The sequence below is a fragment of the Hemiscyllium ocellatum genome, chromosome 14 (assembly GCF_020745735.1).
Source record: "Hemiscyllium ocellatum isolate sHemOce1 chromosome 14, sHemOce1.pat.X.cur, whole genome shotgun sequence".
Classification (NCBI taxonomy): domain Eukaryota; kingdom Metazoa; phylum Chordata; class Chondrichthyes; order Orectolobiformes; family Hemiscylliidae; genus Hemiscyllium; species Hemiscyllium ocellatum.
The window spans coordinates 26,461,622-26,484,118 of record NC_083414.1 but is presented as its reverse complement, the minus strand read 5'-3'; the positions used below and the strand labels follow the sequence as shown (position 1 = coordinate 26,484,118).

General features: G+C 39.4%; 2 protein-coding genes across 2 annotated transcripts in view; one reads left to right on the top strand and one right to left on the bottom strand.

Annotated features, from left to right (window-relative positions):
* The window catches only part of syn2b (synapsin IIb), a 392,491-nt gene that overhangs the window by 104,220 nt on the left and 265,774 nt on the right, over positions 1-22,497 (bottom strand). The window contains exon 5 of the mRNA XM_060835534.1: positions 22,182-22,271. Coding sequence (XP_060691517.1) covers positions 22,182-22,271 — 90 coding nt within the window. The remainder of the gene's footprint in view (positions 1-22,181; positions 22,272-22,497) is intronic.
* Positions 12,043-19,354, top strand: LOC132822440 (metalloproteinase inhibitor 4-like). Its single transcript, XM_060835817.1, has 4 exons — positions 12,043-12,084; positions 14,417-14,525; positions 15,208-15,335; positions 18,796-19,354. The coding sequence occupies exons 1-4, from the start codon at positions 12,043-12,045 to the stop codon at positions 18,991-18,993; spliced, it is 477 nt and encodes a 158-aa protein (XP_060691800.1). The 3' UTR covers positions 18,994-19,354.

Here is a 22,497-nt window from a genome sequence, read left to right as displayed (position 1 = left end):
TGATTGTATAGTGGACAGTGAAGGTTATCTAAGAGATCATGGTCAATGGGCTGAGGAGTGTCAGATAGAGTATAATGTGGATAAATGTGAGGTAGTGTATTTTGGCAATACAAATAATGAAGGACTTGTACAATTAGTGGTAGTGTTGTAGAAGAGAGAGACGTATGGGTTCAGGTACATAATTCCTTGATATTTGCATCACAGGTAGACAGGGTGGTTAAGAAGACATTTAGCATGCTTGCCAACATTGCTCAAACATTTGAGTACAGGAATTGGGACATCATGTTAAGGTTTGCAGGACGTTGGTGAAGCCTCTTTTGAAGTACTGTGTGCAATTCTGGTCACCCTGTTATAGAAAAGATATTATTGAACTGGAAAGGCTTCAGAGAAGATTTACCAGCATGTTGCTGGGAATGGAGGGTTTGAGATATAAAAATAGACTGGAAAGGCTGGGATTTTTTTCAGTCGAGAGTAGGAAGTTGAGGGGTGGCCTTATTGATTTTTATAAAATCATGAGGGGCATAGATAAGATGAATGACAAGGGTTTCTTTCCTCAGGGTAGGGGACTTTAAAACTTGTGGTATATTTAAGGTGAGAGGAGAAATATTCAAAAAAGACATGAAGGGCAACTTTTTTTTCTACACAGTATGGTTTGTGTATGAAATGAACTGCCAGAGGAAGTGATGGATACAGTTACAGTTCCAACCTTTAAAAGACACTTGAATCAGTTCATGAATAGGAAATGCTGGGAGGGATACAGGCCAAGTGCAGGCGGGACTACTATAGTTTGGGAACATGGTCAGTGTGGACTGGTTGGACTGAAGAGTTTCCATGCTGCAAGATTCTATGGCTCTAAATTGCATTTTCCTGCTGGGGAAATGGTTTGGGGCATGACTCATATGAGAGGCATCCAAACTTAACAGGGCCTTCTGAACTCTGTGCAGATTTCAAATAGACACAATTTTTTCTGCAGCAAGGTCCTTAATCTACAATGTGGGATTCATGACCTTTAAAATATTTGTAAATACTCCTGAAAGTTCTGTTGCATTGTCCAAGGTGTAAAGTTATTCAAGTCCCTAGTCTACTGATTTTTCTTAAAACCTGAATGTGTCAGTGAGAGGTTAAAAATGACGTAGTTATGAAGTTATTTAATTCCCCAGCTCTTTAAAACAAGTTAAAAATAGGCTGCCTGAGTTAGTGATAATTGGAAAAAAAATCTGACCTAGCAGGTGGATCAACTGTTTCTTAACAGTACACCAAGGGTTATCATTATGTCATTTCCTATGTTTAGTTCTGAATAAGGGTCACAGGTCTCAAAATGTGAAACCTATTTTCTCTCCAGCCATATTCAGTTTCTCCAGCAATTTTTTTTTGTTATGAATTTAAGAGTTTGTTATTTTAAAAGGAATTAAATACTTAAGTAGATATACATGTTTTGACGGGCTTTCAAGAATATCAGAGGATTTTTAAAATTGTGCTGAAGCTTATAATAGATTTAAATCTTTATTTTTGTTAATCTCAACTTAACTTGAGGCTGAGGGGTGACCTTATCGAAGTTTATAAAATCACGAGAGGAATGGATAGGGTGAATAGTCAAGGCATATTCTCCAGGATAGTGGAGTCCAAAACTCGAGGGCATAGGTTTAAGTTGAGAGGGGAAAGATTTAAAAAGGGACCTAAGGGGTGGTGTGTGTATAGAATGAGCTGCCAGAGGAACTGGTGTGTGCATTTAAAAGGTATGGGTATATGAATATGAAGGGTTTAGAAGGATAGGAGTCAAATGCTGGCAAATAGGACTAGATTAATCTAGGATATCTGGTCAGCATGGATAAGTTGGATTGAAGGGTCTGTTTCCAAACTATACAACTCTATGACCCTAAGGACTGCCAATGGTGGATAATGACTTAATTAGCATGGGGGATGTGATGGACATTAGAGTAGTTGGGAAGTATTGGTTATCGTGGGTGGGGCTTTGGGAATGGGTAGAAAGCATGAGTTATATGGGTGTATGAAGGATTAGAGTCAAAAAGTGTGGCACTGGAAAAACACAGCAGGTCAGGCAGCAAAGGTGGCATGGTGGCACAGTGGTTAAGGGTGGCACAGTGGTTAAGGATGACACAGTGGCACAGTGGTTAGCACTGCTGCCTCACAGCGTCAGAGACCCGGGTTCAATTCCTGCGTCGGGCGACTGTCTGTGTGGAGTTTACACATTTTCCCCATGTCTAGGTGGGTCTCCTCCGGGAGCTCCGGTTTCCTCCCACAATCCAAAAATGTGCGGGTTAGGTGAATTGGCCATGCTAAATTGCCCGTATTGTGAGGTGAAGGGGTAAATGTAGGGGAATGGGTCTGGGTGGGTTGCGCTTCAGTGGGTGGGTGTGGACTTGTTGGACGAAGGGCCTGTTTCCACACTGTAAGTAATCTAATCTAATCTAATCCGAGGATCAGGAGTATTGATGCTTCAGGCATAAGTAATTAGGTCTATAGGGTCTAACAATTTAAAAAGAACTTCAACAAAGAATCAGGCAACCAAGGTGGGTTTTTAATCAGCCTATCGTGGTATTTAGCTGAATCTGTTGCCATGTCTGAACTGTGTTCATTCCATCCGGCACTGCGCTCTCACCCACTGCAGATCATCTCATTTAGTGAGTTTCTCCAGAAGCAGGTGCAGGGGCAGGAAGTTTCCCAATCCCTGCTCCCCAATGGGGGAGTGAGAATCTGGTCCAAGGTCCCAGCAGCAGATACTCGGTTGCTTTCGTCCTTGATATTTTTAAAATAGTTTGAAAAATATCTATTTAGTATTTGTTGAATTGCTTTACATTTGTAAATACTCAACTAGTACCTCATTTAGAGCGGCTGAAATTCATGAAATTAAAAAAAAATATTAGATTTCCCAAAGCCATCTATGATCCTCTATTCATCTGCAGATAATCACTAACAAAAATCATTTCCACCAATGTTCCATCTTTTAAATTGCACTGATTACTTATAGATTAATTACTGGATAAAATAGAGTATGCCAGAGACAGAGAGCAGAAACTATGTTGCAGAGATTGTGCTCTGCCCTGAGGCAGATAAAGTGGCAGAGGGTAAGCACTCTGCAACCTTCCTGACTCCATTCCAATTCAGTCTGTAGCAGGAAATCCTCTCAACATCACAGCCACTCAAGGTCTTAATGTGGGCAATGAATGCTCATATAAGGGCCTAATTCTACTTCTGATAATATTAACCCAAAACCAGGCAATGACTCACCATTTGAGGAGGACAACAATGGGTCCTGCAGTGGGTGGGGGATCTCTTGCCAACTCCTCTCTCACTCTGAGAACCACCTTCTGTCATCACTCACATCTGATCTGCAATCCAGGCTTCATTAGTGTGTGTTGTACCATCTATAGCCACTACCTCCCTGGTGGTGCTCCCATTCAATTGAGATTCCAGCATCTGTAGATGGGCAGGTTAAGATATCCCTGCCACTTGGCTGTCAAGTTGCTGAGTGGTGCAGAATGTGATGGGCCTTCCCAAAAAAAAGTGATGCAAACGCTTGCTGGCCTTCCAGTTACTAGATTCCACCTTATTCCTCAAAGGTAAGAAATCTACTGGCCATTGGCCACCCCCTGGTTTCAAATGGCATAATTGATTGAAAAATAGCAAACACTTTTAGCGAACACTTTCTTAGTGTTTAAATAAATTAGTCATTACATTTGAGACCCTTTAATGATTTTAACTGTAAAGCTGACAGTAATCTCAACAACTCGAACTAGCCCACACAAATTCTCAATAGTTTTTGACTTTCCTTCCTAACTACAAATACTATGATGGTTCAGAAGAGATTTATCAGAATGTTGCTGGGTATGGAAAGTTTGAATTATAAAGGAAGGCATGAACTTTTCTCACTGGAGCATAGGAGGTTGAGAGGCACCCTTATAGAAGTTTATAAAATAATGGGAGGAATCGATAGAGTTAATAGTAGCTGTATTTTCCCGAGGATGGGGGATTTCAAGACGAGGTGGCATTTTTTTTAAGGGGAGAGGAGAGAGATTCAAAAATATATGAGGCACAAATCTTTTACACAGAGGGTGGTTTGCGTGTGCAGTGAACTTCCTGAGGAAGTGTTGGATGCGGGTACACTTACAACATTTAAAAGACATACAGATAAGTACACAAATAAGAAAGATTTGAAGGGAAATAGGCCAGGAGCAGGCAGGTGGGACGAGCTTAGTTTGGGATTATGGTCAGCATGGACTGGTTGGACTGAAGGATCTGTTTCCGAGCTGCATTACTCTGTGACCTAGATGTTGTGGTTAATAGCAAATCACTAATTGTTGATCTCTAACAACGCTGCACAAAGATCTAGTGATCTTTGTGTATTGACCTTCTTTTCTTGAGGCAATTTTGAACCTTGTACCAAGTCAAGGGGATCCCAAGATGCCAGTAATCATGACAACATCAAACAGGGAATGCAGTCAATTGCAGGGCAGCTGAAATGACAAGGTTCCTGCAGGATAGAAGCTACTGGGATTGCTGCATGGCAATAGGTCACTCTGCAGCTGGCTTAATCCCAACAGCAATGGCCTTGCATGGTCCTTAGTTAACCAGATAAAGACTTTACTGTCCATATCTTAAATCTGTAGAGGCTTGAGGGCACTTCATTAGGTATTAGAATGGTGACATACCAGATCACCACGACCTTCATGCCTCTAGGTTTGCCATCTCTGGGAGCTGGTAATTCTATCCCTTGTCTGGTTAGTCATTTAACGATCAGACAGCATTCATGACTAGAAGTGGTTGGACCACAAAACGTTGATTCTTTGGTTTTGGGATTCTGCTTCCACTGTATGGCATGTATATGGTAGTGCATAGTACCTTCACCAGGATGACATTTCATTTTTAGGTATGCTTGCTTCTGCTCCTGGCATGCATTTTGACCCTCCTCAATTAAACCAGAGTTAGTCCCTGGATTGATGGTAAGATACAGTGAGATATATATCAGACAAAGAGGTTACAGACTGCAGCAAATACAACTCTGCTGCTGTCAATAGTCCCACAAGGCCTCATAGATGCTCAGTTTTGAGTTGCTAGATCTGTTGAAATCTATCCCATTTAGGACAGGGGGACACTACCCAAAATTATCACAGACAGATGCACTTGTGACATGTAGATTGATGAAGACAAGGTCCAGTAGATTTTTCCTTTGTGCTGACTGTTTTATCACCTACTGTGGGATCAATCTAGCAGAAATAGGACCACCTTTCCAAATCAGAAAGTTGTGTGACTTGAAAAGGAAAGTTTAGGTGGCACTGTTCCTATAGATTAAGTCAGGAGTGTGATGGAATACATCCGACTTGCCTGGATGAAGGCAGCTCCAACAACATTTGATAGCATCCAGGACAAAGCAGTCCACTTGATTGGCATCATATCCACAAACACTCATTCTCTCCACCACCAATGCTCAGTGCAACAGTGTGTACTAAGGTTCCTTAGACAGTACTTTCTAAATCCACAGTAATTACTACTAAGATGAACAAGGGCAGCAGATAATGGCAATATCACAACCTGCAAGTTGCCCTCCAAGCTATTTACCACTCTGACTTCGAAATCCTTCACCATTTCTTTAATGTTGAGTCAAATCCTGCAAATCACTCCCTAATAGCATTGTTGGTGTGCCTACACCAAATTGGCTACAATAGTTCAAGAAGGCAGTGCACCACCACCCCCACCTTGTCCAGGGCACTCAGAAATGGGCAATAGTGCTAACCCTTAGCCCCTAAATGTGAAGAAAGAATTCTTCTGTTTTGTTCTCCCTGGATGATAGAGTGCTGGTTTGGAAGATTCCTGTTAGAGGAGTTTTTGGAATCACTCCAGTACATTTTGTAAATAGCATACATTGCTATTATTGTGTATCAGAGGGAGAGGAAGTGATTGATTAAGCTGATGGATTGGGTGCTGATTAAATGGATTGCTTTGTTTTGGATATTCTCAGGTTTTTTGAGTACTCATTTGTGCAAGAGGGCAAATGACGTGTTTCACTTGGATCTTGTAAAAACAGAGCTGAAAATGTGTTGCTGGAAAAGTGCAGCAGGTCAGGCAGCATCCAAGGAGCAGGAGAGTCGACGTTTCGGGCATGAGCCATCAGAAGATGAGTTACATGCTGCAGTATTTGCAGCTTACAATTGGTATCTGCACACACTGGCAGGCCCAGTTATGTTTTTGGTCATTGGAAAGAAGCACTCCAGAGAAATTAATAGTGCTTGATTCAGTAATGGTAAATACCATGAATGTCAATAGGGTGGGTGATTAGATTTTTTTTTCTCATGTTGCAAGAATTTTCAGGCTTAATGTGACTCAATTGTCACTTCCGCTTATCAGCACAAGGCTGAATGTTGTCCAGGTCTTGCTCTGTACAGATGCAGACCATTCCAATATCCAAGGAGTTGTTACTAGAACATATCAGTAAACTTTACTTTTCTGACCTCATTTAGAGGGATGGTTATTGATGAAGGTGATCAGGCCTCATGTACTACCTTGAGAAACTGGGCTTTGTGGTGCAGAGGTAGTAACCCTACCTCTGATCCAAGAGGCCCAGTTTCAAGCCCCACCTACTCCAGAAGTGAGCAATAATGTCTCTGAACAGGTTGATTAGAAGATATTCAATCTGAGGAACCCCTGCAGAGATATCCTGTAGCTGAGATAATTGGCCTCTAAAAGCTAAAGTCACCTTCATTTATGTTAGGTATAAATCACCAATGGATAGTGTTCCTTGATTACCATTGATTTCATTGAAGAGGTGGGTAAAGAATTCAGTATGGAGAAGGTGGAACAACTGACAGCAAGTCTGTCTTTCCAAATTTAACACAGCATGTACTGTCTCCCAAATTTGCTGTCAGTCTCAAACAAGACAAAACCTGCTCTCATTTCATTATAGTTTTAAAGGAAAATAAGGAAAACTGATAATATGAGGAGTGGAATTTAAGAAAAAAGTATGAGAAAATGGTGGAAAGGTCAATTGGAGGAATTCCAAAGAGTGGACAAGGTGGCTGCAGACATGGTTGCTATGAAGAAACAGGAAGGACTATGCACCATGATCACTGTTACAGACCAATGTTTTTGACTTTGTTTATTGTCATTTCAATAGTGGGAGATTCAGATTATAGTTAGAAGAAAACAAGATGTTCCAGGATTTTGGAGAAAAGGAAAAAGTTTGGGAGAAGAGACATGAGATTAGAATTTTAGGAATGTCGAGTTTGTGATGAAAGAGAATGTTACATATTCAGAAGGGGTGAGTCCATGTGAAGTAACTGCACAGAAGTCAGTATCCTGTCACCCTTTACTTGCAAGCCAGCCAGCCAGCTTGGAGATAGTCCCCTGAACTGAGATGATTCTGAATGAACTGTTTATCTTGGTCAACCAGGGCAGACATTTTGGGCCAGGCTAACAACCCTAATCAAGGATTACCTAGTCAACGAGATCTGCCTGGTTCCAATGACTGTAGCATGAAACAATTTAATCATAAGCATGATGATTTTAAATGTAAGGTATTGGTGAATTGCAAGACAATGTAGGTATTAGCATGTTTTGAGAAGATTTGTAGCTCAAGTTGAAGTTCTAGATATAGGTTTGCTTGCTGAGCTGGAAGTTTCATTTCTAGACGTTTCGTCACCCTACTAGGTAACATCTTCAGTGGGCCTCCGGGCAAAACACTGTTGATAATTCCTGCTTTCTATTTATATGTTTGGGTTTCTTTGGGTTTGTGATGTCATCTCCTGTGGTGAAGTCACTTCCCGTTCCTTTTCTCAGGGCGTGATAGATGGGGTCGAACTCGATGTGTTTCTTGATAAAGTTTGGTTGGAATGCCATTCTTCTAGGAATTCTCGTGCATGTCTTTGTTTGGCTTGTCCTAGGATGGATGTAGTCTCCCAGTCAAAGTGGTGTCCTTCCTCACCCGTATGTGAGGATACTAGTGAGAGAAGGTCATGTCTTTTTGTGGCTAGCTGGTGTTCATGTATTTTGGTGGCTAGTTTTCTGCCTGTTTGTCCAATGTAGTATTTGTTATAGTCCTTACATGGTATTTTGTAAATAATATTAGTTTTGCTTGTTGTCTGTATAGGGTCTTTCAAGTTCAATAGCTGCTGTTTTAGTGCATTGGTGGATTTGTGGGTTACCATAAATGCCAAGGGGTCTGAGTAGTCTGGCAGTCATTTCTGAGATGTCTTTGATGGAGAGGAGAGTTTCTGGACGCATTTTGTCTCCTTGTTTGGGTTTGTTGCAGAGAAATCTGCGGACTGTGTTCATTGGGTACCCGTCTTTTTAATTACACTGTACAGGTGATTTTCTTTAGGTCAGTAATGGCATAGCTTGGTGCAGGATAATCAGAGGCAGCTTGCTGAGTTTGGTTACAAATGAAGTTTATGTGTAATGATTGATGTGGGACCAGCCAGAATCCAATTGGAATAATTGTAGTGGTAATGATATGAATTGAGATTCAGCAGCCAATGAGCTGAATTTATGTGTTATGTTTTTATGATGGAATGGATGTAAAATAGGAAACTCAGCTCCATGGGACAGAATGCCAAAACTGCAAATGTGGAAGTAATGGCCTTAGTGGTGAGGCATGGCATTTGTGGTGGGACCTGAAGACAAGCTTAATTGGACAAGGCTGTAGCCCAGTCAAAACTGAACATTCACAAGTAGCCTTACAGTACAGCAACAGTGAAGGGTTGGAGGGAAATTGAGAGAGAGGGTGAAAGACAGACCTGGATGTTATTGGATTATATCAGGAATTTGATAGCATGGTTTCAAATAATGTCATTGAGGTTCAGTATGTAGCTCAAAATGGGGACTGAACAATACAGGAAACTGGGGGTGATAGCATGGAGCTAAGCTAGAATCTGGAAACATTCTTGGAGATTCTTTAGTTTTGATTGTGAGGGATAAATGGGGCCAAACAAGATCAATTCTATGGAACTGGCAAGGACAAAATCATATCATCTATCGTGTTAAAGAAAACAAAGGAGTAAAAGAGACATGGGAAGGACTACATACAATGATCACAGTTATAGATAGTATTATGTGTGTCTGTGGTTATTGTCATTTCAATATTGTTAGGAGGATGAAAACCTAACTGAAGGCCTTCAAATAGAATAATGGGAGATTCAGACATGAAAGTAAGAAGGAAACAAGATGTTCCAGGATTATGGAGAGAAAAGGAATAAGTTTGCAAGGATAAGAGGATGGAGAATATATTTTTGTCAAGGAAAGGTTTGAAAGGTAGAAGTGTAAATACTATTGTTGAATTTCAAGGCCATTCAGGTGCCATCTCATAGACAAAAACCAAGTAGATCTTTGATTAAGTAAAGATTCTTCCTCCATTACAAACCACATTATTGTGTATATGTGTTTGTATCAGGTATGTAGGCTACATTGGGATATTACCCTTTTATGTTGTGTCTCAGTCTGATCTCTATTATTCTTCTGTCAGCCTCCTTATGATTTCTATAGCATTGGTTCCTAGGAATTTTAAACATGACTAATTAAAGATTAGACTGTTTTGCATTTGTGAGTTTGCAGATATGCAAATTAAATTGCTGATCTGGAATTCAAAACAGTAAAATTGGTTTAATTTAAACATTTTATGTCAAATTTACATACTGCCTCAATTTGTAATTTTATTTTCATTTTGTAAATCAATAGTTTACACTTAGTAAAACAGGCTGTTATTATGCGGCAGGACAAATTAAAATACTGAGAGAAGCAGACATTATGTAGCAATGGGGTGAACTATGAAATAATATTCGTCTTTGCATCTGGCTGCATTGTACCTATGACTGAATTGTACAATGAATTAATCTGCATACAGAAGAAGGCTGAAAAGTAACATTTTCTTTCATCAAGCAAAGAAATTACAAATAAGAAATAGACTTTTTCCAGCAGAGAATGTGAATCTAAGACTGATTTGAAAAAAAATTCACAGTCTGTCCACAAAGCAATTTTACCAACAAGATTAAACATAAAGTGTATTTGTTTTCATCTTAAATGTTCTGCTATAAAGATGCTAATATCATGTAATTGTAGGATTGGCTTTCAGTTCTCTCCCATTATACATTAACTATCATCAGAAGTATTCTATTGACAGCACAGAGCAAGGGTTAAGCACTAAGTAACAGCAGCAGAATATTAATTATAGTAAAATGTATGATACACCAGATGCAGCTGGATTCCTAATACACCCAAGCTGTGCCTGTCAGGAGCACTTACTGCAGTATCTTGATGCGATGTCTAATACTGGGAGAATTCATCATATCAAAATCCTGATGGGATAGTTACCCAGCTGAGTGAAAGGATGAACATTTTCTAATATCTAATGAGGATTGATTCCACAACTGACATTATCACCCCCTCCCCCATCCTCCAAATGCCAGTTTCTGCCGCCTCTTCCAAAATGCAGGACTAAGCAGCTAGCTGGCTTCATGCAGACACTGGGTGACTTTTAGCTTTCCAAAGCTGGTGAGAAAAAAAGGGAGTGCATGTCTGGCAACCACAGCTTGTTGGATGAATTCGTATTAGGTCCATTCCTGAAAATATCTTCAGCTATTGCTCTTACCTCATGTATAGTTTGGTCTATAATTAATATGGATTCTCAGGATATTAAAACAGGTGATTAAACTGGAGCTCATGTCCGACTATTTGTTTCTTGACTTTAAAAAATGCTTGATTCAGATAACCGGAGTATTCAATATAAATAGGACAACATGAAAAGATAGAACTAAAAATTCCAAAATTGCTAGAGTTTGTTTCTTTCATAGGATGTGGCAGCCCTAGCTACACCAGTATTTATTGCTCATCCCTAATTGCATTTGAGAAGGTGGTGGTGAACCACTGTTATACAATCTGAATTAAGCAACCTTGCACTGAGGACTATATATATTCTATGTAACAAGATGTTGCATTTCCATTTGTTATACACGAGCTACCCCTTGAAATTCAAAATGGCAACTGCCAAATCCTGAAAAAGCAATCATAGTAAACATCTGGCAGGCACCTTGGACATCTTTTCGCATGGCTGATTCTGTTTCCAACAGGCCTTTCAGATGAGTGCACATAACTCTGGCCAAATACAGGTGGGAGGCTTTCTGCATCAAGGATTTGCTGTGGTTGTAACTGACTATGATTATGTTGGACAAATGGGTGCAGCATACACCTTATCTCCAAGTCTCACATTTATTGGGCATTAAACAGTTGACAGAAAGATGGTTAGCTTTGGCATTTTTCGAAGGATCCGTGTTGGCGAAGGATTTTTCTTGCCCAAAATCATTCTTAGAGAAACTCAGCAGGTCTGGCAACATTTCTACAGAAAAAAGTGGACTTAACATTTCAAGCCCAATATGACTCTTCTTCAGAACCCAGATGAAAACTCCGGAGTGCAGGCAGCCATTGTTAATTGTCAGATTTGTAGACCTGGAATTTCCCCCAGTTCTGCATCTCTAACTTCATAATGAAAATCAAAACCATTGTGCTTTTGCATTGATTCGATCTGCTACTCTCCAAAAACATAAAAATTAAATGTTACATTTTTCTACACCTAATGAATATTCATTGGTACTCTCGACTATAGAAGTTACTGTTTAATTTTTGATGGAGTTTGTTGATTATAGATTTAGTGGATGGAAGCAACTGCGGCTGAACATAGAGGAACTAAACAGAGCTAAAAGTGCAGAATTATTTTCAACTGCTTCGGGATACCATTGGCATGACAGATTAATATGACTATATTCTTTCTTATAAGGAAAATCCTCACCATTAGCAGTTGGACCTTTGAATTATGCGAGAATAAACTGAAAGCATTACCTCCGAATAAAATTAAAACTAGCAACAAAAGCTGCATCATTAAAAACTTTTCTTGTTACACTGTATTACAGTTCTGTTACAAATCATCTTAAATGTCCTGCCTGTTTATTCATATATTAGGTTAGGATAATATTCTCTCTTATTTTGTTTTTAATAGTGATACAAGTATTGGTCACTAGTAAAAGTTTGGTTTCTTCTAACAACATGGAACCTGATACATTGCAATATGCAGTAAAGCAAGAAAAGGTAAGTAAAGGTTAAAGACTTTGGCTAACAGAATGGGCCTTTGGATATATACTGAAAATGGAAAACATTGAAAATGCCAGTGGCTTATAGACAAAGAAAGGTTAATGTTTTGACAAAGAATCCCATCCAAATTGTAACTCTCATTTTTTCGATGAAATGATAGTTGACCCAGCTGTGAATTTATAGCATTACCTGTGTGTTTTTTTAATTTGGACTTTCAGGAATCATTGTTGTTCTTTTTTATCTTAGATGTTTACATTGGCTACAATACCCTTTATACCTTGCCTTCAAAATATAATTTCCATAATTATAATCCAATTATAATTTCCCTAATTAGGGCATAATTATAATTTCCAACATCTGTGCTGGTTCAGGGAGAACTAGCCATTTGGATACAGAACGGGCTCAAAGGTGGAAGACAGAGGGTGGTGGTGGAGGGTTGTTTTTCAGACTGGAGGCCTGTGGCCAGTGGTGTGCCACAAGGATCGGTGCTGGGTCCACTATTTTTTGTCATTTACATAAATGATTTGGATGCGAGCATAAGAGGAACAGTTAGTAAGTTTATAGATGACACCAAAATTGGAGGTGTAGTGGACAGTCAAGAGACCTTGGAGTGCAGGTTCATAGCTCCTTGAAAGTGGAGTCGCAGATAGATAGGATAGTGAAGGCAGCATTTGGTATGCTTTCCTTTATTGGTCAGAGTATTGAGAACTGGAATTGGGAAGTCATGTTGCAGCTGTAGAGGACATTGGTTAGGCCTCTGTTGGAATATTGCATGCAATTCTGGTCTCCTTCCTATCGGAAAGATGTTGTGAAACTTGAAAGAGTTCAGAAAAGATTTACAAGAATGTTGCCAGGGTTGGAGGATTTGAGCTACAGGGAGAGGCTGAACAGACTGGGGCTGTTTTCCCTGCAGCGTCGGAGGCTGAGGGGTGACATTATACAGCTTTACAAAATGAGAGGCATGGATAGGGTAAATAGGCAAAGTCTTTTACCTGGAGTCAGGGAGTCCAGAACTAGAGGGCATAGGTTTAGCATGAGAGGGGAAAAATATAAAACAGACCTAAGGGACAACTTTTTCATGCAGAGGGTGGTACATGTATGGAATGAGCTGCCAGAGGAAGTAGTGGAGGCTGGTACAATTGCAACATTTAAGAGGCATTTGGACGGATATATGAATAGGAAGGGTTTGGAGGGATATGGTCTGGGTGCTGGCTGGTGGACTAGATTGGGTTGGGATATCTGGTCAGCATGGACGGGTTGGACCGAAGGGTCTGTTTCCATATTGTACATCTCTATGACTCTATAATTTGCCAAAGTTACCACAACTCATTAGAAGTAGTTCTTTTGATGTTCTTCGATCTTTCCATTTCCACAATAAATTTCTGCATTATCACTACGTAAAAAAGTTTACTGAAGGTTTATCTTTCTGTTGTATAAAGTCACCATAGTCCTACTGGACCATTGGGCTGCTCCTTCAATATAGAGAGAGATGACGGTCACTACCCCTCAGGCAAGGAGAGAGGTTGAGAAGAAGAGCCCCTTTTATGATCATCTCAGCTAGTGTGTGAATTAAGCTCATGCTATTAACATCACAATCCAGCCATTCAGGCAACTGAGCTAACCAACCTACAAGTGCTGTAGTGGTAATGCCACTAAATGAGCAATCTGAAACCACAGCCAATGATTTGGGGACTGGATTCAATTTCCTTAATAGCAGATGGTGAAAATTAAATTTAATAAATCTGAAATAAAGAGCTGGCCTATTGGTAGTTGTGGAACAACTGTTGATTGTCATAAAAACCTATCTGCTTCACCATTGCTATAGGGAAAGAAATCTGACCTACATGTAACTCCAGACTCGTGGCAATGTTGTTGATTCTTAATTAGGGATCGGCAATAAATCCTGCCAGCAATGCTTGCATCCTGCGAATGAATGCTTAATAAAAACATATTTGTCACAATCTCACAGCAATATATTTATTAATTAACTAAGTCTTAGACATTGATATTGAATAATATTAAACATAATTATATTTGAGTAATTTACTGCAAAGATCGCTCTAATGCATGGACTGACTGCTATATCCAAACAATTCCTCTCAGGAACCCTAACAATACAAACAACTCCACAATGAACACGTGTTTTGCAACAATTATTCATGTAGGAAACTGCAGTTATTAATTAGAAAACTAGCTTTTCTCATGAAGATTTGGTGTAATTTCACAAGTTCAGTGTTCAAAGAAGAAAGTTTTAGGCTGTTTAAGTGAAATTTTTGATTATGATAATGCAGCTTTGTTCTAAAAGAATTAATGTTGAAACCCTCACCAGATTTATAAAGGATTTGAACAGAAGAAAATGGTGGAATATGTCTACACAGCTTCTAGCTCTGCTGCATGTGGTGTAGAGCTCAAACTCAATATTCAGTACCTCATAACAGGTAAGATAAGAACTTAGTGGGGCTAGTTTCATTGTTTGAATGCAGTTCTTTATATTACATTTAAAACAGCCAAATTTCCTGTGATAACAGCAGAGTTCTGTATTTGCTGGAGATTTGAAATTAAAATAAAGAAGGTATAGAGAAACTCAGCAGGGCTGGAAGCATCTTCAGAGAGAGAAAAGCACAGTTTCTTTGGAACTGAAGAATGAAAGTCATGTTAGACTGGAAAAAAATAACACTGTTTCACTTTACATAAATGCTGCAAGACCTGCTGAGCTTTTCCAGTTTTTCTGCTTTTAATTCAGATCTCCCGTGATTTCACCAAAGTGAATGATTTAACTGGACAGGGGATGGGCTGGAGGAGAGAGGATAGAACTGAAGAATTGAACAAGAGTCATATCAGATTTGAAACATTAACTCTGGGTTTCACTCTCTCCACAGCTACTGCCAGACCCGCAGTGCTTCTCCAGCATTTTCTGTGTTTGTTGCAGATTTCCAGCATCTGCAGTATTTATAGAATTTATTTTAAAACTGGACCTTAGTCTTGAAAGTGCTACAACTTTGGATTCCCAAGTTTACATATCAAACCTATGTGTAATGTAGCTCCAAGAGGAGCTGATTGCAATTTTTGCCCCTTCCTGTATCAACTATCAATATACGAACACTTTTTCTCTTGCTTTAGGCCAACTTGATACTCAGGGAAAAGTTCATATTGGGATTTGTAATTGGATTGTCCCATGGGATGATCTAACTTCATTGCAAAAACGGAACCTGAAGTGGAACAAATACAAAACAGGCTGCTCCTGTCAAGTAAGTCAAATTTCTGAGACACTTTTCCATCTTCTTATTTCTTTATTTCCCCCCAACACCTTTTTCTATATGGCAGTGAATTGCTACAGTGGAACTGTTCTGGGAACTAATGACATTTCAGTACAGTAAAGCACTCCTTAATGTGAGCAGAAACAGTGAAGGATTATAAGTATTACAGAGATCATTACAAAGCAAATAATTCTGTCCTCACTTGAAAAGTGTGTTTTCACCCAGGATTACCAATAGCAATCAGGGATAGAAACGCTGGCTGATTTGTCCCCTCCATGGCAAATGCCAATTGTTGTTCCCAGCATTATAGCCTTGTATACTCTGGTGTTTCAATTGATCATCTACAATATTTGTTAAAACGCTATAATGGCTCCTGTCTCTAACTTTCAGTCAGTGAGCTCCAGATACCCATTCACTTGGTGGAAAAAAATATCCTTCTTAAATACCCTCAAAAAAGGTGAAAGGTTTTTTTCCTACTGACCCTATCTCTGCTTCCCAGAGTCTTGTAGACCTAAATCCAGTGCCTTCAGCCTTCTCTGCTCCAAGGAAAGCAAGGCTAGTCTATGAAGTCTTGTTTCACAACATAAAGTCTCTAGCCCAGGCAATACCCTGGTGAATCTTCTCAATATCCTGTTCTGAGCAATCACACCCTTTCCATTGTGTGATGACCAGAACTACAAACAATCATCCAGCTGTGGCCAAACTAATGTTCTATACAACTCCATCATAGCTTCCCAACTCTTGTATTCCTTGCGCTAGTACAATTCTGGTGCAATGTAATAGCCTTTGTACTATTGTCAGCAAAATTATAATCAATTTTTAACATTTCGATTGAAATTGTTTGTATAAATCAGTTTAATTCATTAGACATCTAGGTCTGTATAATAGCAACTGGTTCCTGATTTCTTTATTAGCTGATATACTGGAAATACCAAACAACAGTACAACCTCAGTTTTCCAAACATCAATTGTCCAAATTTTGGATTATCTGAACAAGAAGTCAAGGTCCTGTAAAAACATTATCCAAATAAAATACTCTCCGCCTGTTTCATTTGGATAATCGACGTTGTCCTGTAATTCATAAACCCAAAGTGAACAGAATTTCAGACTCTCCAGAGTTTAACTTTGAATAAACTCAACCTTAGTCCACAAGCATTATATGTTTAAGTCATCAATAGTCTGAATTAATGTTTGTTTGTAAAACACTTTCACAATTCTGTGACTTTCACCTTGGTTATGGAGAGAGATAGGTGCGTGCAACAGGGTAGGTTTTACAATTGTGGGAAGGGTAAATACGATGCTGCAAGACAGGATCTGAGGAGCATAAGTTGGGAGCATATGCTGTCAGGGAAGGATGTCATTGAAATGTGGAACTTTTTCAAAGAACAGATACGACATGTCCTTGATATGTATGTACGTCAGGCAGGAAAGAGATGGTCGTGTGAGGGAACCTTGGTTGAGGAGGGAGGTTGAATGTCTAGTAAAAAGGAAGAAGGAGGCTTACATAAGGCTGAGGAAACAAGTTTCAGACAGAGTGTTGGAGGGATACAGGATAGCCAGGAGGGAGCTGAAGAAAGGGATTAGGAGAGCTAATAGAGGGCATGAAAAATCTTTGGCGGGTAGGATCAAGGATAACCCCAAGGCTTTTTATGCAAATGTGAGAAACATGAGAATGACGAGAACGAGGGTAGGTCCGATCAAGGACAGTAGTGGGAGACTGTGTATTGAGTCGGAAGAGATAGGAGAGGTCTTGAATGAATACTTTTCTTCAGTATTTACAAATGAGAGGGACCGTATTGTTGAAGAGGAGAGTATGAAATGGACTGGTAAGCAAGAAGAGACACTTGTTAGGAAGGAAGATGTGTTGGGCATTTTGAAAAACTTGAGGATAGACAAGTCCCCCGGGCCTGACGGGATATATCCTAGGATTATGTGGGAAGCAAGAGAGGAAATTGCAGAGCCATTGGCAATGATCTTTTCATCTTCAGTGTCAATGGGGGTGGTACCAGGGGACTGGAGAGTGGCGAATGTTATGCCCCTGTTCAAAAAAAGGAATAGGGATAACCCTGGGAATTACAGACTAGTTAGTCTTACTTCAGCGATAGGCAAAGTAATGGAAAGCGTACTGAGGGATAGGATTTATGAGTATCTGGAAAGACACTACTTGATAAGGGACAGCCAGCACAGATTTGTGAGGGGTAGGTCTTGCCTTACAAGCCTTATTGAATTCTTTGAGGAGGTGACCAAGCATGTGGATGAGGGTAGAGCAGTGGATGTAGTGTACATGGATTTTAGTAAGGCATTGATAAGATTCCCCATGGTAGGCTTATGCAGAAAGTCAGGAGGCATGGGATAGTGGGAAATTTGGCCAGTTGGATAGAGAACTGGCTAACCGGTTGAAGTCAGAGAGTGGTGGTAGATGGTAAATATTCAGCCTGGAGCCCAGTTACAAGTGGAGTTCCACAGGGATCAGTTCTGGGTCCTCTGCTAGTTGTAATTTTTATTAATGACTTGGAAGAGGGAGTCGAAAGGTGGGTCAGTAAATTTGCAGATGATACGAAGATTGGAGGAGTTGTGGATAGTGAGGAGGGCTGTTGTCGGCTGCAAAGGGACTTAGATATGATGCAGAGTTGGACTGAGGAGTGGCAGATGGAGTTCAACCCTGTCAAGTGTGAGGTTGTCCATTTTGGAAGGACAAATAAGAATGCGGAATACAGGGTTAACAGTAGGGTTCTTAGTAAGGTGGAGGAGCAGAGGGATCTTGGGGTCTATGTTCATAGATCTTTGAAAGTTGCCACTCAGGTGGATAGAGCTTATAAGAAGGCCAATGGTGTATTAGTGTTCATTAGCAGAGGGATTGAATTCAAGAGTCGTGAGGTGATGTTGCAGCTGTACAGGACCTTGGTAAGGCCACATTTGGAGTACTGTGTGCAGTTCTGGTCACCTCACTATAAGGAAGACGTGGAAGCTTTGGAGAGGGTGCAGAGGAGATTTACCAGGATGTTGCCTGGAATGGAGAATAGGTCGTACGAGGATAGGTTGAGAGTGCTAGGCCTTTTCTCATTGGAACGGTGAAGGATGAGGGGTGACTTGATAGAGGTTTATAAGATGATCAGGGGAATAGATAGAGTAGACAGTCAGAGACTTTTTCCCCAGGTACAACAGAGTGTTAAAGGGGGACATAAATTTAAGGTGAAGGGTGGAAGGTATAGGGGGATGTCAGGGGTAGGTTCTTTACCCAGAGAGTGGTGGGGGCATGGAATGCACTGCCTGCGGGAGTGGCAGAGTCAGAATCATTGGTGACCTTTAAGCGGCAATTGGATAGGTACATGGATAGGTGCTTAAGCTAGGACAAATGTTCAGCAAAACATTGTGGGCCGAAGGGCCTGTTCTGCGCTGTATTGTTCTATGTTCCATGTTCTAACAGCACTTTTATATTTCTGTTCTTCAGATTGTCAGCTGCCACAGCCTACCATGCTCTGCTCCAGCAAAGAACCAGTGCACTTGGACTGACCTGGCAATTGAGAAGACCCCAGCTGGATCTCAGGCAAAGTGCAGTGTCTGCTTGAAGAGAGATGATGGTTCCTGTCACTGGTACGGGGAAGGATTAGCCAGTGCGAATGAGAATATCTATTACAGCGAACCCTGAATCTCCCTTCACCCCACAAAAGTTGTGTTTCTCCATCGGCTGCAGGTGGTGCAGCAGTATCAAAGATCCCTAGGTTCTTCTGTTTATACAAACATTTTATTGGCTTACTGCATTCTTATTTGCTATGTGAAGCATAGCACTTTCTCCGTTTGCTCTTATCCTAATGAATGAAAAAAGTTATGGCCCCTCACTAGATTCTGCTGCAATGATAGGTTTTGTCACATGAGGCAAACTGAAACATAACCACCACCACACTTCTTGTAAAAAGTATATCGGCTCTGTATTTGACAGGTGAAGTTTTACATCAAAACTGTTTCAGTGGAACTAGAAAGAAAAAAAATGTCTTGGTAATTAGGAATGATGCTGGGTTAATTATCTTTTTCAAGACTTTTGAAAATCAAGGTTAAAAATCTAATGTGCAACAATTTAATTTTTGCACTGATGGTGATGAGATTACAATCAAAATTTGTTTTTTTAAGGCTGTGCTACATACAAGAATATATTAAAATGTGGTTGATGGCACAACGGACACATCAGCTGCCATTATGCGTGATGCATCAGGACAAATGAACATGATGGGTGGTAACAATCAAAAAAGGCTGTTTCTTCCTTTGTCCCGTGAAATATTCCTTTTATAAAAAAAAATCCTTTTGAGGGACAGAGTCCTATTAAAAGGAAATTATTTGTTTTCAGAAGTTTAATACCAAATAAAATGAATTATCAGATGATCTTATTAACATTCTTTGCCCCATAACCCGTGGTAAAATATAATCTGCGCTGGCGCTACAAAGGATAAAGTGGGGCTACAGCCAAATGTCATATACTTGAGCACAATGTATGCATGCTAGATCTTAAGTTATCTCAGATATATGTTGTGTAAAAAAAAAGTTCAGTGTTTTATCATTCACATACTGTACAAGACCAGTAACTGATGTTCACGAATTATTTGGCCCACCAAAATACTGGTTCTAACCGCTTTTTAAAAAGATAGTTATTAGAAACTATGTACACTTGAAAAATTCTGGAATTAATACAAGGGTAGAACATCAAAACTAGTGGGGACCCCAAGAATCAGCCTTCAAGCTTGTATACTTGTAAATACCATAAATTTCTCATTGAAAATTTTTGATTGCTTTAATTTACTAGGTACAAAAGGGAACTGGGAAAATTGTTTTTTGATCAGAATATTCAATCTAATTATTTGACTAATTTCAAAGTTTCTTCAAATTCAGTTAAAGCACAAAACTGAAATTGACAATATATTCAAATTTAAGTCCAATTCACTTGCAGTTCCTCCTTCATTTTCACTCAAAGCACATAAGTTTGACAATGTAATCATTTATAAACTGCTTTAAAATATAGATACAAAATATTCTCATTTGATATTTGTTGTGCTTTGTAGGAATTATACCATCTTGTCAAATATCTAACAAAAAGCTTTCTTATTCATTTTAATAAATGTGATGTGAGATTTCTGTAATATGTCTGAGACCTCAGTCATGCTTTATTTTGGAAGTATCTAAGTGTGTATGTTTAATTTATTCTTGATTAACTTTAAACCAGAAAAGTTGGAAACTCGTTGCTATACATTAGTTTTAAAATAATGAGAAATTCATTTGAGTAAAATTCCTGTTTGCCAAATGTGGAGTGCACACTCTTTCCTAGTAAGAATCACTCCACTTCCTTAAGCTCATTAAACTTAAGCACAAGCTGATACGCTGAGGCTTACAGCTCCTGAATTTATCCATAGATAATTCTAGAATTTATCTAGCTATAGCTATCCATTCTACCCGTGCAGAGTAAACCAGTACTGTTTATCCAACTAGTCCCATCCCATTCAATAGGGCTCAATCAAGCAACAGTTCTACTTACTCAGTAGTCTAGAGTTTTGAGGAATGAGAGGTAGACTCATTGAAATCTACCGAATACTTAAAGGGATGGACAGGGTAGATGTAAGTATGATATTATCCCATGGTTGGGAAGTCTAGAATCAGGGGTACAATTCAGAAATAAGGGGGATGTCATTTAGGACTGTGATGAGAATTCTTTTACAAAGAGGATAGTGAATTTTGGAATTCTTTACCCCAAAGGGCTCTAGAAGCTCAGACATTGAATATATTTAAGGTAGAGATTGATAAATAATGATTATCAGTGGTGTAGAGGGTTATGGGGCTAGGATTGATGTGCTTGATTTGCCATGATTATGAATTGTGGAGCAAGCTCATTGGGCTGAATGGCCTACTTCTGTTCCTATGTTCAATCATTAATAAGACTCTGATATTGGCCTGGCTTTGGTTCAGGTTACCAGGTTTTCATTACCATGTTGTTTTTTGACTAAGTTTACTTCCTGCCTAGAATAGTCAGCAGTTAATTCTTACATAATGGCAAGTGTTGGTGCTCAGGTTTTACAAGATTTAGTGGCTCAGCAAGCAGCACAATTTAGCACAGAATGAGCAATAATGATTTTTCACTTGCAGAATTCCCTCTGGCTGCTTTTAGTCCAAGTCTCAGCTTTACTTCATGAGTCACATGACAGGCTTCTGCCTTCAATATGATAAAACAGCATACACCAGACAGCTTGTGTTGTGACATGCATGTCAACTTCATGTTATAAAAGCACAACACAGGTAACTCCAGCTTGTGATTTTGTGGTTAGTAATGAAATCTAATATACCAATAATTAGAAGTATAGATTTACATGTATCCACCATAAATACAGCATACTGAAGTACAGAATGAATTATTTCATTTACTTGTATCAGGAAGATAATTCTTAATGAACATATAGTAATGGAACATTTAGATGGCGTAAATATAAATATTTGATTGTGTGCGCAACTAATAATTTCCATTGCTTTGAATGAGTCTTGAAATGATTTATCGGATTTTTAATGAGATATCAAGTCTGTTAAAGGCTACATTTTGAAGTTCTACATTTCAATTATAAAAGAACAAAAAGAAATAACTTTAGCAAATGTAGTATAAAATGTCTGAGGAGACCCCTCCCCCCACCCCCCTACACCCACCATCCCTTATTAATCCTTCACGTTGTGGTTATTATAAATACAGTTTCTTGAACCCTCTAACATTTGCTGTACCTGAATACTAAAGTCAGTGTAGTTTTAGATTCAGAATCTTATCATTGTCTTCCCCACATAACAAGAAGTTCAGACTAGAATGACACTTACCATTTCCTTATGATTTGGATAAAAGACCTGTTCAATCAGTGGAAATTTCTCTGGGCCCATGCTTTTGTAGATGCTCACTAACTGAGCAAACTGAAACAGAATAAAGACATCTCATTGTCAGTGATGTCAATAATACTTCTATGGATTTGCCTCTGCCATTTCATGCTTTCATTCCTATCAAGATCTCAGAGGATGCAAAACATTTTCGAGAATAAGCAGCTATGACAATGCCTGTCAACATGTCTTTTAAATGTGTTAACTGTACCTGCATCTATCACTTTCTCTGGCAGTTCATTTCACATAAAAAAACACCCTC

Bases quoted from the DNA above. Each gene is read 5' to 3' on its own strand.
- LOC132822440 (XM_060835817.1), top strand. From the start codon at position 12,043: ATGGAACCTGATACATTGCAATATGCAGTAAAGCAAGAAAAG. The intron at 14,526-15,207 runs GTAAGATAAGAA...CTCTTGCTTTAG, and splicing joins TATTCAGTACCTCATAACAG to GCCAACTTGATACTCAGGGA. The intron at 15,336-18,795 runs GTAAGTCAAATT...TCTGTTCTTCAG, and splicing joins AAACAGGCTGCTCCTGTCAA to ATTGTCAGCTGCCACAGCCT.